This window comes from Artemia franciscana, unplaced genomic scaffold (assembly GCF_032884065.1).
Source record: "Artemia franciscana unplaced genomic scaffold, ASM3288406v1 Scaffold_284, whole genome shotgun sequence".
NCBI lineage: Eukaryota > Metazoa > Arthropoda > Branchiopoda > Anostraca > Artemiidae > Artemia > Artemia franciscana.
In genome coordinates this window covers 633740-651299 of record NW_027063596.1, presented here as the reverse complement: position 1 = coordinate 651299, position 17560 = coordinate 633740, and the positions used below count along the sequence as shown (strand labels likewise).

Genomic DNA, 17560 nt, shown 5'->3' with positions numbered 1-17560 from the left:
CTATTTCCATCAATCTGAGAGTGGAAACTTGACAAAAGAGTCGACACATCAACTAGCATTCCTAACAAAAACAATGTTCTTCTCTTAAAACTTTCATAGCATCTTTAAGTCTAAGAAGTATCATCATACTAAGTAATTTGCTACCTAGAGAAACTAGCCTAACACCTTAATGATTACCACACTTATCACCTTTCTTATACATGGGTTTAATCAGGGTTTTTTGCAAATCACTCGGCACTACTCCTTTTTTTTTTTAAATCATATTCATCATCTTCAGTAACCTGATTTAACCTTATCTTATTTAACATTGCTATCTTATTTTAACAAAACACTTACCACACAATCGGGGCCTATTGAAAGTCCTTGGGAAACAGTACCAACAAGTTACTTCCCTAAATTCAGATCAAATGAAATCATCCTTAATTGATGAATAAGATACACTTTTACAGGAATGGCCCAAACATGGTATCTGTTGAAAACCAAAACAAAAACTCACCATAAATAAAAAACGGTGACAACTTTAAGATTTAATCAAAACCATAGAAGACCATGTAATACTTAAAACTCATCAACACAAGACAAATTATAAAAAACAAGAACAAATTTCGACACAAAACTTCATGAATAGTGCTGTGATTAGGAGTATACCGGCGTCAATTTGGGAACTTTCTCAGTCATATAAGTGGTAAGTTAGGATTTAAAAGGGAAAAGGGAAGAAGTTCTTGTAGTTGGGACGAAGAAGGGTTGACTCAGAATTCATTACCAGCTTTCTCACGATGGATATTAAGGATGTCGAGAATAGATGGTTTTAGATAAAACAGTACGATAATGGGAAACTTCCTTAAATAATTTGTGGTGATCTCTTCTGACGAACCCTTTCAATTTCTTCGCTTCTCTTTGTAGAGCAAAATGGAAAACAGTCATTGATATTCTAAAAGTCGCAGAACAAATACGTTGGAAAGTAATTTTAGTTTATCCTTTGGAGCCGGGAAATTCTTTTTTGTTTTCAAGATTTAGTTTGCCTTTATTACAATCAATCTTGTATTTTCATGGAAAGTAAGATCAGAAGATATTACTACCCATAGCAAAGTAGTGCTATTCTTTAGGGGTTTTGAGTCAATGGTTGGTTCAAAATGAGACTTAGAATCTTCTCGTAAAAAAAAAAAAAAAAAAAAAAAAAACGTTTATCTTTATTTAGCACCATATTCAGTTTTGTTTTTTCTGAGGTAACTTGTTCAATGTAACTGAAAGTTGACTTCGTCTGAATCTAGATACTACCTCGGCCACACAAATCACCTAGATACTTGCATCTTTGGTCTAGTCTTGCAGCTATTTCATTTATTCTGAGGAGGAATAATAATTGAAAACTAATAATTAAATAAAATCAAGTAAAAATAAAAATTTAATAAAATTTTATAAAAAGAGAAAGACTAATAATTGGTTTCTTGCTATTGCAGAAAAAAGCAGAGGAAAAATTATTTTTATATTTTACAGTTTATTTTCTGTTTTCTAGAAAACATTTTACTATATTATTTAGATATTCTGTAATATTCTTCTTCACTGGTTTTCAGCAAAATTTCGTGATCCACAAGATCGAAGCCTTTCTTAAAATGTATAAAAATTGAATTTATTCATTTACTGGGCTTGCCTAGATGTTTTAAAACGATTCTTTCTCTCAGAAAGAGTCAAATTATGACTCTTTCTCTCAACTCTGCTTCTTAAAACAGTAAAAAACTTTAGCGTAAAGAGCGGGGCGTTGAGGAGGGAGCAGCCTCTTTCATATACGAAGTGATTTCTGTTCGTTTTAAGTTTTAATGTCGCTTCTTACTTTCAGTTAAAAAAAAACTTGTTTTTTTTTCATTTTATCTCTGAACGTTTTTTGAAATAATGCATGTTTTGATTTTGGCTCTCCGCAGATGAATAATTAAGACGAAATTTTATTTATTTTTTTCTTTTTTGGCTAAATGGCTTTATTATAGTTTTGACAGAACGATTTTGAGAAAAAAAGGAGCGGGGAAGCAGGCCTAGTTGCCCTCCAATTTTTTTGGTTACTTAAAAAGGCAACTAGAACTTTTAATTTTTTACGAACATTTGCTAAGTAACTTACAAATTAGCATACGTAACGAACTTCTGTATTCGTAGGTTTTTATTACGTATATGAGAGGGTTCATCCCCTCGTCAGTACCTGACTCTTTACACTTAAGCTTAAATTTTGTCCCAATTCCTGAAGAGTGACCCCTGAATCACAAAGGTAAAAAAAAAATAGTTCAAATTACTAGAAATACTTTAGCGTAAAGAACGAGGTATTAGGAGGAGGTGAACCCCTCATATACGTAATAATTTCTTTTCGTTTTAAGTTATAATGCTGGTCCTTACTTTTAGTTAAAAAACTTTTTCATATTTGTTTTTTTTTAATAATGCTAGAAAATCCTTCACTCCCTTCATGGAAATTTTCTTCCCCCATGACAAAGTCCTCCATGGAAAGTTTCCCAACATATCCGCTTCTTCTAAACCCCTCCCCCAAACCAACAAATCCCCTTGAAAACGTCAGTACACTTCCAAATAACCATTACTGTATGTAAACACTGGTCAAAGTTTGTAGCTTCACCCACGGGGACTGTGGAGGAGTAAGTCGTCCCCAAGGACAGAGTTATAAGGTTCTTCGACTATGTTGAATAAAATGGCTATCTCAGAATTTGATCCGGTGACTTTGGGAAAATAATTAGCGTGGGAGAGGGCCTAGGTGCCCTCCAATTTTTTTGGTCACTTAAAAGGGGCACTAGAACCTTTCATTTCTGTTAGAATGAGCCCTTTCGCAATATTCTAGGATCACATGATCGTTACGATCACCCCTGGGAAAAAAAATAAAGTAAAAAAAATAAACAAGCATCCGTCATCTGCCTTCTGGCAAAAAATACAAAATTCCACATTTTTGTAGATAGGAGTTTGAAAATTCTACAGTAGTGTTCTCTGATACGATGAATCTGATGATGTGATTTTCGTTAAGATTCTATGACTTTTAGGGGGGTTTTCTCCCTTTTTTCTAAAATAAGGCAAATTCTTCTCAGGCTTCTAACTTTTGATGGGTCAGATTAAACTTGATGAAACTTATATATTCAAAATCAGCCTTAAAATGCGATTCTTTTGATGTACCTATTGGTATCAAAATTTATTTTTTAGAGTTTTGGTTACTATTGAGCCGGATCGCTCCATATTACAGTTCGTTACCACTATCTGTTTGATTATTATATAGTATGATGGTAAAATAATTAGTCTTCCAAATTTTCGTTTTAGGAAGGACTGCTGGAAATTCAAAGGGTGGCACTAGTGTTCCCTTTAACATGGAGTTTTATTTGTCATTCCTAGAATTTTAGACTTCGGGCATGAAATTAGAATTTACTTTTGGATCTTCTTGTGAATTTTGAAATGTAGTGGAGGAAAGATACGGCGAAAAATTGTCATACCTCGGGGAATTTGCGACAGAATTCCTTTTACTCTAAAATACTTAGAAAAATCAGCTAAATTACACAGAAAATCCCCCCTACACAACTATCCCGAATTTTACCCTTGAAGGGGAAATAAGGGGGATATCGACTTTTGTATTCATAGTTATGTTTGAGTTTAAATAGTATTTTCTTATTAATTCAAGTAGGTTGACTCTAAATCAGAATTTAGATTTCCATTTTTCGTACCCTTATGCCATTTTCCACCCTAAAAGGACGGGGAGGGGGTTAAAACTCGAAATTAACAGTTTGTCGTATTTTTTTATCCTTTCCTGTGAAATGAACGGTGGCGGATTCGAAAATAAGGTTAAAAACTTGATTTTACGTGGTCAAGTACCTCAAGGTCAAGCACCTAAGACAGTTGTGACAATTGACCTATATGAACTAGTTGTTAAAATCATTTTTGGTCGATTCACCGTTTCATATCACGCTAGGAATGGCACCTAAGAAAATGAGTCTCGAACAGTTTAATTCAAACCAATATTCTAGAATCCCCCCTTCAATTTGCAGTTTCCATGCCCTTCTTTCGCTAATCTAATCAGTGGGACCATCGACCATAGCACATGCCACCATAGCCAGGCCTGGAACCGCCACTGGTTAGACAAAAGCCCCACATCACAAATATAATGAAACTAAGTTATTCTAACAATGTTGACCATATTTTTTTGGAAGACTGATTTATATACTTAGATTATTTTACTCCAAACACACAGCTGCATTTCGAACATGAAAAACCCATGACTATAAGTCTCATAATAACTTTCCTTAAAAAAATAATCGAACGGTTGAAGTTTTTAAGTTGCAGTGATGTCATTATTTCAGCAAGGTAACTTTAAAAGGTGGTATGTTACACTTTACAAGAGCAGGAAAATTTTTTATTTTTTAAAGGCAGAAAAATACTAAATTTTACGAAAGCAGAAATGCCTCGAAAAAGGTGAAAATGTATTTTTTTTTTTTTTTTGGCTGCAAATACATAAAACAGTCGATTTTGATATTAAAATCCATACAGAAAAAAAACAACAACTACTGAAATTATTAATATTTTAAGAAACAAAAAGAACTGAGAAAACAAACGAACTAATTAATAAACTTGATGAATTTGACAGACTTTGATAAACTGCAATATCCTTGCAGTCTCTAGTCCTTAGGTCGGAGTGGGGTACGGATCATAATACTAGACTTTCACTCGCGCAGGCTCCAGTTCCTAAATTAGAGGACAAGAATGCACTCTTATATATAAGTCATATACTTATATTCTCGTGGTCTCTAGTCCCTAAATTAGAAAAAAAAAATATAAGTTCTAGACTTATGCTCTTATATTCTCAATTCCTATATATGAAACCACAAACCAGGTTATATATGTAAACTCTAAGCTTTTCGTCTCTAGGTTTATAATAGTTTTTAGCCATATCAAGGAGAAGTCGCAATGTTTACTTTTTTTCTACTTTCAATCATACTATTTTCTTAATTAAACATAATTCCTTTCTAAAAAAAAAGAAGTAAAAATTATTATAAACTTTTTATTCAACTCCTTAACCATCACATAACCAAACTTGAAAATGGGATGCAAAAAAAAGTTTAACACATAAACCTAGACTATTTGGTATATTTATTATCACGATCTGTCATTCGCAACCCAAGAACTAAAAATAATGACGTCAACTATTCAAATTTGACTTTTCTTTCCTCCTTGGAAGTCCCTATATTCCCTCCCTCCTTGAAAATTTTATTACCTCCACCTCATTCCGTTTTGAAGTTCAAATGTATATAAATCTGCTGGTTGAATGGAAATTTCTAGGTTAAATCTATTTCAAATTTCTTCAAATAGATTTGGTAGGTCAATGTGACCTAATTTAACAGTTCCCCATGCATTCCTATTATTGAAGTACTGCTAAATAATCCAAGCTACTACAGCAATTGTAAGCTAAAACTGTTTTTTTTTACACTACCTACCCTCGAATAGATTAATCTTGGTTTTCACGTTGACCCCATCTTAGAAGCTCCACCATCTCACCCGAATGACAATAGAATATGTGAATAAAATATGGCATACTGTAGGGACGGGAAGACTCCCTTCCAATATTCGGCTGAAGAACAAGCGCAAGGGCATAAACATTAAGACCTAAATGCCCCAACTACATTTTACCCCCTCACCCTATCTCCTAGTCAGAACCGTTCACAAGGCCCGGGTGCCGTGGCGGAAGGGCAGAGCTCTACGGATGAACGGTGTTCCACATGGACATTTTTTTCCACTATTATTGGCATTTTCGTTTATATTTCAGTTAGGAGGGGAGGCTACAATTAATTTTTCCCTGACCACCAACTCTAGGAACGACTCTGCCCCTAACGAGTCGAACCTCTGGAAAATTCATACTCATTCATATTGATTCAACATACAGTCAAATATTAGGTTTAAAATAAATAAAACCCTTCATTTAGTCTAAGTCTATTTGTCTATATAGTTGGTCAATCCGTATATATAAACACAGAAGTCAATTCTGTTTTAGAGAGTTCTTAATTCAAAATTGTTTTCTTTTACCTTTGCCATTAGTTTTCAGTGAAGAATCGTTGAAAAAGTTTGAAAAAAGTCAAACCAGAAAAAAAAAAAAAATACTAATAAGGCAAAGTTTAGCATTAAAGTGAACGAACCCCACAAGATCTAGAAACAAATTCCAAAAACTAAGCAATCGATATTGTAGTTAAAACTTTAGTTTTAGTTAGGCTATAGCTTTCAAATTCAGAAAAAAGATTAAAAAAATGATTTCATTATCTTATCTGAAATCATAATTTCTGGAAAAGATTTTTTCAGAAGTGGTGCACCGGGGGGGGGGGGGAAAGCTGAAAATAATAAACTAAAAAGAGAACCCTCTTAGATTCGATCGTGTTACAATAGAGCTACAACAACTCCTGCTACAAATCTGCTAATTTACACTCTTCAGCTTGCTTAAAAAAAATGCTTGACCTTAACTATTACGATGTTTCACTACCTGAAAATGACGAGAAGTTATGTTCATTTCAATAATGAACCCTTTTATCCTTTGTCTCCTAATATAAGCTGATTTAAATACTTTTGAAAGAAAAAATACTATCACTTAAAACACTATTAAAGGGATTTCAATTTCGCCATCAAATCATCTAGATCACCTTCTTCTTGAACCACAGGCTCTTCAGAGGTGACATCTGAAACCGGCACTTCATAAGCATAACTAAGTCCTTTAGCAACTTCCTTCTTTGACTCATCGACCACAGCACTTTCATCTACAAGAGTAATCCCCCAATCCTCTTCATGAACGACTGTTTCTTCTTTGGGTGGTTCAACTATGGGTTTTTCAATTAATTTTTTAGTACTTTGTTGCTTTCGACAAAAGGAATCTTCACAGGTAGTATTTGGTTTGAGCTCCATTGTTGGGAAGAAGTCAGTAAGAGCGCTATATCCAAGGTATTTTGTAACTTGACCGAATTTCAGCAGGTATCTAGAAAAAAATATATTCGAAATTTTTTTAAAAATATATTAACCAGTTAAAATTCGAAGTTCACAGATTTCTAAATCCAATCAAAACTTTAGGAGATCTTGGGACTTTCCCTGACGTTGGAGATCTTCAGTTATTTTGGCCATCAGGCTGACTAATGCTTTAAAATACGTTTCAGAGAAAATTTTTGCTTAAAAAAGCGTTTATAGTACCAGGTGATCTGGTGCTTTATTCTGAAGTTTTATTTTTTCTCTCTTTTTTTACAAAAACTTAATGTTTTCAAAGAATTTATCTTACGAATTAACATTTACAACTTGCAACACCCACAACTAATCTAAAGACAAAATACAGCATAGAAATGTAAATCATTTCAAAAACATATTAAATATTACTTTTCAAAAAGTGATTTTAAAATCCAGAAAATTATATTATTTATTCTGCATCGAAAACAAAATATCGCCAAAAAATAATAGTTTTATTTACAAGGAGTCTGTAAAGTCTGACCAAAGTATCTGATCTGGCAAAATGATTTTTATATAACCAAAATATCTTATCTGTACTTTCAAAATTGGCTTGGAAGCTAAAGCTGAAAAATGTAGGTAATATGGAGTTTTATTCCATCAACTTACAAGCATATCCTCTGAAACACATTAATATCTACATTGCAATTGATTGATCTCATTAAAGATGTAAAAAATCTAATGCAGTTTCAAATAGATGCTATTTTAAAATTATACCTATCGAAAATGAAGCTTAATTTTAACCACATATCACAAATATCCAACTATACTATGTTTAGAGAGATCCCTTAAGGAGAGAAAAAAGCACTCATCAGCGCTACAGAGACTAAATTATAAATAGATCGATAGATAGTTTATTTTACTCCACCATCAAAACAACAGCATGGCGGAGTATAAAGAAGAAGTAATTAAAAGGAAAAAGAAAAAGACGGAAAACAATACTTCAAGATTAAACGATTAAATTACAATCACTATATACATTCATAGCTCGTATATGACATGCAACGGTAGGAAATCAAAAAGGTGCTCAAGGGCACATTTTCTAGTATTAATTTCCTGTTCTGCCACAGCTTCACGGGGATCTGTAATTTGGTACTTATTCAAAAGAAATGAATTTTTCTCGAATAGCGGTATGCGCATAAAAACTTCAAATATCTACATAACGCGGACCTAACTTTCAGTCTCTCTGTTTCTGTGAGCCATTCCCAAAGCGGGGAAAGGTAAATAACATAAGGTAATGCCATTGCTGTGTAAAGTCTCGACAAAATTTACCGATTGTAAGAATACTTCAGTGGGTCTAGTTTAGCACAGCTCACTCGCAGGTTAGACACAAGGATATCAAGAAAATGAGTTCTTGTAGCTTTCTGATCTCGGCCGTACAGACCTATATATTTGAGCGAAGAAGACGGTGCGATAATAGCACCATCTACGGATACAGTTGGTGCTGGTGTCTCTCATTTCGCAGAGCTGAAGTTTTCTGGCCATTAATTTCTAACCAATAGCGCTATGACCAGATACAAGCTTATCTAAATTATCCTGTAGTAAACTCAATGAGAAACTCAACATAAGTAAATCATCAGCATAGCTTATTAGACTCAAATCACAAGTATCAAAGCTTAGACCGTCAGAAACTTGTTTTGTAACCTTAGAAGTCAACGTGTTAAATAATACCGGACTTAAGAAAAGGACTTCAGGACCTCGGACTTCAAATTTTAAGAAGGGGGGAGAGAATACCTCCAGTGAAGAGTTTTTGATCATAGTTGTTAAGGACTGTATTCTTTTTGGATCCTGTAGACTGTATTCATTTTTGATGGGTTTCTAGTCCTTTTTTTAACTTTAAAAATTTGTAGTTGCTTTATACTCATTTTATTACTAATTTTAATACTTTATAATGATATTCTTTAACTTGAAAAATGAAGTTTTTATAGTTTCTTTATGCTGATTTTGATACTAATTTTAATACTTTATACTGATGTTTTCACACTTGAAAAATGAGATTTTTATAGTTTCTTTATACTGATTTTGATACTAATTTTAATGTTTATAATGATATTTTTTAACTTTAAAAATTAGGTTTTTGTAGTTTCTTTATACTGATTTTAATGTTTATAATGATATTTTTTAACTTGAAAAATGAAGTTTTTATAGTTTCTTTATACTAATTTTGATACTAATTTTAATACTTTATACTGATATTTTCAAACCTGAAAAATGAGATTTTTGTAGTTGCTTTATAGCCGTTACTGATCGGATTCAAATCATTCAAGGAGTCGTATGAGAAAAATGTTGATATTTGAGGTTTTGGGTGATCAGCAAGCAGCAGAAGGCTTTAAAATACCACCTAACGTAATCAAGACCACACTGGATACTCAAATCCTTTTTATATAGTCGACAAACGGGTACTACATTCCTATTTCCTCAAATTCCCACATAATTAATTTACCTGATCTGAACAAAACACAATTCAACCAGTTTCTAGAGGAGGTTAAGCTCAAGGAAGGAAGAATCTGCCACATTTCACATTTAAAAGAAAAGCTCAGAAAAATTAGGTTTTGATCAAAAATGGACTTGTTTGGCAGGAGCTTTCAGTGCTTTGGCCTAAGAGAAATTTAAAGAGACATTTGGAAACGAGCTTACTAAATTTGTTGATTCTGAGCTCTTTTTTTTTCGGAAGACATGAGTTAATAAGTTAATTACACAAAATAAATGGTACTTGCTATTAGAAGTAGTCAGAGAGTAAATTGCTGTAACTCGTCAAGTACGCCTAGTGGAATGTCAATTTTTTTATTACTATTTTATGAATGAAAAGAACAAAATTACAAGTTTCAAGGTCATCGGCATTGCTTAGCCCTCGTAATTAGTGATATGATTATAATAGGCTAAGTAATCATTGTTGAAACTTTTTGCAGCGCGTATTATTCAAGAGCAAAAAAACAAGTTTATTTTTTAAGACTAGCCCCCCCCCCCCCCCCACCAAACGACCAAGTATATGACGCTTATATTTATAATCAGCACAATCGATCACCCCCTTTTTCCACTATCAGGTCTTCTGCTGCTAATGGAAACTAAATGGGGATTCTTCTGAATTAGACAATTCCTTTCCTAAAGGATTTTTCTATTTTCAGTTACTACGGGCCGCGGATCACTCTTTACTAGGTTGTCGCTATTGCAGTAACCAAAATTTCATAATAATTTAATCTATTTTGTTTGTGTCAGCTTCTTTTGTATATCCCAAACCTCATTGAACATTAAACATACATGCAATTGTTTTGCGTTTTGTAAATGTCTAAGGATACCGACGTACAACCTTTTGTGAACCTGTCAACTTTTCTAAGAAATCAAAGTGCAGGTTCTTGGCATCTTTTTCTTGACATCTCAACGTAAACTTTGGCTAGAAAACTCTGATTTTCGAAAATTAGAGCATTTTCACCTACAATGAGAGAAAACCCAATAAAGGGAAGACGTTGTAGCCCTGAGTTAACCCAATGAGGAGAAAATCCAATAAAGGGAAGACGTTGTAGCCCTGATTTACCCCAATGAGGAGAAACCCCGATAAAAGGAAGACGCTGTAGCCTAAGTTAACCCAACGAGGAGAAAATCCAACAAAGGGAAGACATTGTAGCCCTAAATTACCGGATACCGACGTAAAACCTTTTGTGAGCCTGTCAACTTTTCTAAGAAATGAAAGTGCAGGTTCTTGACAACCTTTTCTTGACATCCCAACGTAAATTTTTTATAGATATTTTCTATTTTGTACCTGTCAACCTTTGAATTTTTTACGAAATTTTAATCTTATTCCTCTTTTCTTTCCAAAATCCAAGCGAATTTTCTGGAAAAGATATGGTAAAATGCATTGCATTTTCGTAGGTTATCCAAATCGCCCCAACTTAAACAAGGAAGGCCAAATCAGTTTCTGACCTTAAATAAGTCATTTTCATTTATCAAATTTACTGGTTTTCATTAATTTGACCAACTGTATGTTATATCTTTTTTACCTAAGTTGAACAGTGACCAATAAAATAAAACATAAGCCTTTTTTCTTGTTAAACCTACCTGTCAAGCTGCCTAAACCCGCGCGGCATTACTGGTGACCATTACAGTTGATACTTATGAGATAGACTCAACTGGATCTTTGGGTAAATGTGATCATTCTTTACTAGGCTGCAGTTACCATTTATGTTAAATAATAACTTGTGTTCAATAAGTAATGTTAATTCTTTTATATTAAAAAAGTTATGTTAACTCTTTCTGCTGTTAAATAATAACGACCATGAATTTTTGAATTATTTACAATGAGTTTAGTAGTTTCAGCTTTTCTGTACATGTCCAATTACATTTAAACTTTTTCTGTGTGCGTAATCTTCTGAAGAAGCCAACGTTCATTTCAACCTTTCCTGAACACGTCAACGTTTTCTCCACTTTTCAGCTTTTCTGAAGATGTCAAAGTACGTGTTAACCTTTTCTGAGCCTGTCAACCATGTCTTAACATGGAAAAATCCATATAAACCTTTTTATATTTGTTAATTTTTTGGTAAATCTACATGCCAAGTTGTATAAGCCCACACAGCAAAAACCTAATTGGGTATATCTGGTTATGGGTTGGCCACTATTGATGATATTTACAGGACAGACTGTACCGGATCTTTAGCTTATTATGATCCAAAACAGTAAATATAATACATACTTCAGTGAATTTTGGACAAGAAATCCAGCTACGATGCCCATTGTAGTAGGAAGACTTGCTGCACAAACGCCATCTTTCTTCAATGTCTTCTCATCAATATTTGAAGCGACTACAAGAGGTGGCGCACACTGAAAAAAGAAATAATCAAGTGTTGCACCTCGAACATGGTACAATCTAGCTATTTAGCCACATGAAATATAGCCTACCTCTAGTAACTAAAAATTAATCCAGCCAAATTAGGGCAAAAAGTCAATACAAAGAGGAAAAACCCAATTGTTCATTAGAAAAGGCGATTCACAGGATAATTATAGGAAACTAAACGAGAAAATATCTGAGAAAAAGCGTTTCCTAGTTCAAAGACTAGCTATAATGTAACTTAGAAGACGTTTTTTTCAGAAGTTCTGCAAATGTTTAAATTAAGTTAACAAACAAATCAGATAGTCTAAGCAAGGGGTGGAGCACAATTGTAGCACAAAAAGACACCGAAAAATTCTCAAAAATTGAACTTTAGTACAAACATTTAAATGAACGAAAATCAAATTTTCTTGACTGGATTTCCATAGCTAATCTTTATAATTTCAATTATTAAGTACATAACAAAATGTTTTTTACCCAACCCACTGGACCCATCTTATGTCTCACCCCACCGGTGGGGTGTGTGCGATATTTTGGTGGGTCATATGCAGGACTTGAACCCTTCGGCTGACTTTACTTTAGAGCCTTAATTTTGAAAAGAAATATTTTTCATGTGAGTGAAGTCAAATTCAAATTCATTTATAGAACAAAAAAATATTTAATACGATTACGTTATACATTGTATAAAAGGTGTTGCATACAGACAATTATTTTCATTAGTGTAGCTGCTTTCAGACGAATACACTTAAAATTTTGAAAAACAAAATAATGTTTGACTACCAAAAGGGGGGGGAGGGGGCAAAAGGATCGTAGAAATGCCTAGGGGAGACATGGCTAAAAAACGGTTGGGAGCCACAGTTCTAGATAATCGGATGAGGACTGACACACATAGTTTTTACTACTAAACCATATGTTCCGCCTAAAAAGTAGATAGAAATTTTGGGGAAACACAATATGCTTATGAAAAGGTATAAAATTTATCGGTAGAAATCTAAAATTTACCGATATATAGATTTATCGGTTTATAGTATATTATCAATATAGATTTATCGGTATAAAAATAAGAGAAGATTGTTGCCAAGCGTTATCCGTCCTCCCAAAAACATTTCTGCTCGTTAGCCTAAGTTTGATTACTATATTGTGAAAGATTTATGTGTGTCTAAGGTATAGCTAAACTTTACTTAATATACTGTAACTAGCAAAATCAGGTTCACTTGTGTATGTCGCCAGTTTTTATTCGAGTTATTTTCTCGATCTTTCCCAAATAGTCAAGGCCTTATCCAGGGGGGAGACAGGGGGTTTCAAGCCACCCCCTTCCACGAAATGTTTGTTCGACTCGTAAAAACGTTACAAAATGAATTTTAAAAAAAAATTTGATACGTTTTTAAGTCTTTTTCGTACCCTGCCCCCACGAAATACTTGTTTGACTCGTAAAAACGTAAAAAGTGAATATAAACAAATTTTTGATACGTTTTGAGTTTTTTTGTATCCCCCCCCTCCCACGAAATGCTTGTTCGACTCGTAAAAACGTAACAAAATGAATATAAACAAATTTTTTATACGTTTTAAGTCTTTTTTGTAACACCCCCCCCCCCCTCGCATGAAATGCTTGTTCGACTCGTAAAAACGTAATAAAATGAATACAAACAAATTTTTGATACGTTTTAAGTCTTTTTTGTACCCCCTCCGAAAAAAATCCTGGATACGACCCTGCCAACAGTAAATCATTTTTTCATATTAAAACAACAGATATAATTCGAACGCTTCAGCCGTTGAGTTCAAAATCATTCACGGAAACACTGCTAGGTATGTTCCAGGATCTTGATCAACTATACTCGCAATTAGTTTCGTTTTATGGTTATGGAGTTTCCATTTTTGACAATTTTTTAGACTTGTATCTTTTGTCGTTTCTGTCTTTCGTCTTTTTTCCTTTTTTTTTATCACGGTTTGCCCTATTTTATAAATTCGTGGCTTTCTATGATTCATTCGTTTTTTTTATTATTTAGTCTTTGCAAATCATAGGTAACAAATACTATTCCTACCACTAACAACTCACCGCAGCACCAAGCCACCTAAGGCCGACACAGCTACGCACGCTCTTCCTCCATCCCAATCTATTGAAAGCTTCCCTCTTTACATCCTACCACGAAGTTCCTGTTTCCTTTAAATCTTTCTTTACGACACCCTCTCAACCCAACCTCGGACGACCTGCTTTCCGTTTAGCCCTAGACGATTGGCCGAAAAGGACAATCTTAGACAATCTGTCATTATTAATCCACAAAACGTGCTCTAGCCATTTTAACCTTTCTCTTATTACAGCCCTAGAAAGCAGAAATGAACCAAACTTTTTGTGGAGCCTAGTGTTTGAAATATGATCAATTATCCAGGTACCCAGAACTATTCGTAGACAAATTCTCTGGAATACATCTAGCACATCTTCATCCGCTTTTCGGAGCCCCATACTTCAGAGCCATACTTGACCACTATCATCACTGTAGCTTCCAAATTCTAATCTTGGTTGGCAAACTTATCTTCCTGTTCTTCCAAACTTTCTTAACTATGAAAAAACACCCTGAGCCTTGGCTATGCTACTTTTAAAATGTTCACTGTTTCCACCTTCTTTACTAATAATATAACCGAGATTAGTGAAGCCGTCCACTTGATCAATCTTTTCGTTACTAATCTTATTCCTAGCCTTAGTGACTTAGTCTTCTTGAAATTAATCTTTACAACTATTCTAGCTCCCGGGAACTCTCAAACCTCTAAAAAGTTCATTCATTTCACTCACATTTTTATCTAGAATGCTTAAATCATAAATCGGAGGATTTTACTTTTTCTTTCGAATATACCAAGTTAAAAGGGTATGTATATAATCTAAAAAGTAAAAATATTTGAAAAAAAAACTGGACTTTTCTGTTCAGTTTTTGAAGGGGCACGGGGGGGGGGGATAATTCACTCAGTAGCCTCTAAATTCTGAAGGATGATTAATATATGTTTTTATTTCGAGTACTTTCTCCAAAAAAAAGGCATGAAAGGGAATATTTACTTAGAAAAGTAAAAATATTTGAAAAAAACTGGACTTTTCTGTTCAGTTTTTGAAGGGGCACGGAGGGGGAGGGATAATTCACTCAGTAGCCTCTAAATTCTGAAGGATGATTAATATATGTTTTTATTTCGAGTACTTTCTCCAAAAAAAAGGCATGAAAGGGAATATTTGTTTAATTTGTTTGTATAATTCATTCTCTTTATTCATGAATTTATTGGGTTTTTTTCGTATCTGACATTTTCTAATTTTAAAACAGTTGCCAAAATTTTTTAGTTAAAGATCCGTTCGATGAATTCGGAAGGAGTGCCGTTTAATCCCTAATTACCCTTGACTTAAAAGAATATATCAAGACTAACCATACTAAATGAGTGATGAGGGTGTTTAAAAAGAAATGGGGGTGATTGCTTCGAGAACTTGAATTCCACCCTTTTTTAGTCCACATCTGTTTTTGTGTCTATATAGAAAATTCTCCGGTGTCCAGAAGATTTTTTCTTATCTCTATTTGATTCCACGGTTTCTCATTGCCTTTCCTGTGCTCATTAAGCAAAAACTCGCCAAAATGATCCATATAAAGGGGGATATAACACAACTCTACTTGAGTCCTGACTTAATACAAAACTAGCTACTAACCTCATCCTCTTACATAGCACTCATCACTTTAATCTGTTTATCTGGTATACCTTGCGAGGGTAAGATCTTCACTAAAGCTCTTATATCAACAGAATCCAACGTTTGCTCATAATCTATAAAACCGAGGACCAAAGGTGTTTCATAACTCAGGCACTTCTGAATTATTAAGCTAAGATTAAAAATTTGGTAGACACATCCTCTACCTTTTCTAAAACCACACTGTTCTCCTCTTACAACTTTGTCTACAGCAATATTGTTGATAACTTATAAGACCACACTCCTTTCCATGACGAAAGTAAAACAGCTCAAAATAGGGATGAAACCTTTTAATTGACAGTGAACAGATATAATGTTTTTTTTTTTTACTGAGTTTAGTGAGAGTTTTACTGCTGATGATGAACACTGTTTATGTGTTCGAAATATCCAGTTAAAAATTTCTATATCTGTTCATTGTAAATTAATAGGTTTCATCCCTATTTCGAACTGTTTTACTTTAGCAATATTGTTTTGCTAATTTACTTTATTATTGGATTTTTCTTATTATATAATATAACAATACATAAGTTACAGACTTACAGCAAAACAGGCAGTCTCTCCAGGGCATATAAATTGAATATGGCCTGACACAGCATTCTCAGAAACTCCAGATTCGAACCAAGTCTGTCCCAGTTCATTACATGCAGTGTTGATTGCCATTCGAGCTTCAAAGTTATCTACACAGCTTAGTACTAAGTCCACAGGTCCTGATGACAAGCTCCCTAACCTGCAATGGTCTAACTGTAAAGTTAAAATGTCAAGAAATATGGCTATTTCTCTGAATAAAATAAGTAAACTAAAAAAAAACTAAAAATATTTGGCACATATTTTCTATATGTACATATTTCTATATGTACAATATATATATCTGAATATATATATTGAGATATTTTCATACTCAACATTCTATGTACACGCCACATACTATATTTGTACATACTAAATAATACTAAATTTTATAATAATAATAATAATAATGAAAAATCGATGGGGCAGTGCTCTAAAATCTGAAAATTCCTAATAAACCCACTCTTTCTACATTTCTTAGTGTCAATAAACTTCGGTATCAGGGATATTAAAGAGTGTGCTTAACTTTAAAAGATCCCCCCTTAAAATTGAAGTTTAAATTAAAAGATTGAAACCAGAAGTGGTGACTTTGGTTCAAATCAGTTGAATTGTTATTTCACCAAAATTTGTATAATTCTGAAAAACAAGCCCATTGCTGAAAACACAAAATGACAAAAAAAAAAAATATAGCAGAACGTCCTTAAATAACCTATAGCAGTGGTTCCAAACCAATTTTGGGCTATGCCCCACTGACGCATTTCTGAAATCATTACAGCTCCTTACATTTTTTTACAACTCCTTTACATTTTTTAGTGTCAATAAACTTCGGTATCAGGGATATTAAAGAGTTGCTTAACTTTAAAAGAGTTTCCCCTTAAATTTGAAGTCTAAATTAAAAGATGGAAACCAGAAGGGGTGACTTTGGTTGAAATCAGCGGATTCTTGTTATTTCACCAGAATTTGTATAATTCTGGAAAACAGGCCCTTTGCTGAAAACACAAAACGACTAAACAAAACACAGCAGAACGTCCTTAAATACTATAGCAGTGGTTTGGGCCAATTTTGAGCCATGCCCTACCTGTTCATTTCTGAAATCATTTTGCCCCCCTCTTGATATTCAAATGTTATTTTTGTATTCAAAATTTTACATGTATTCACGTGAAGGCAGTTTATAAGGTCATTAACTTGGTATATTTTTGGAGATGTCCACTAGGCATATTTTATGCTAACGAAAATTACTATCTGTACAAAACACCTTTTGTAAAATGTATACCGTCATTCACAGTAATTTTTTTTTCAAAATTATGGCATTTAAGTATAGTTAGCCAAAGGATTCGTGTCCTGCCTATGACTCACCAAAATATTGTCATAACCCAACTGTGGTGCGTGCGCCCCACGTTGGGAATCACGGCCCAATATAAAATAATTTGTAAGATTCTCAAGTCTTTCAACAGCCATGAAATCAGTAA

The 17560-nt window shown here is 33.7% G+C and overlaps 1 protein-coding gene across 1 annotated transcript in view; it reads right to left on the bottom strand.

Moving 5' to 3' along the window:
• Positions 1–5009: 5009 nt before the first annotated feature.
• The window catches only part of LOC136043032 (ubiquitin-like modifier-activating enzyme 5), a 42468-nt gene continuing 29917 nt past the window's right edge, over positions 5010–17560 (bottom strand). Inside the window, exons 5-7 of the mRNA XM_065727932.1 lie at positions 16065–16251; positions 11678–11805; positions 5010–6976 (exon numbers count right to left, since the gene is read on the bottom strand). Of these exons, the coding sequence (XP_065584004.1) occupies positions 6607–6976; positions 11678–11805; positions 16065–16251 (685 nt within the window). The 3' untranslated portion in view covers positions 5010–6606. The remainder of the gene's footprint in view (positions 6977–11677; positions 11806–16064; positions 16252–17560) is intronic.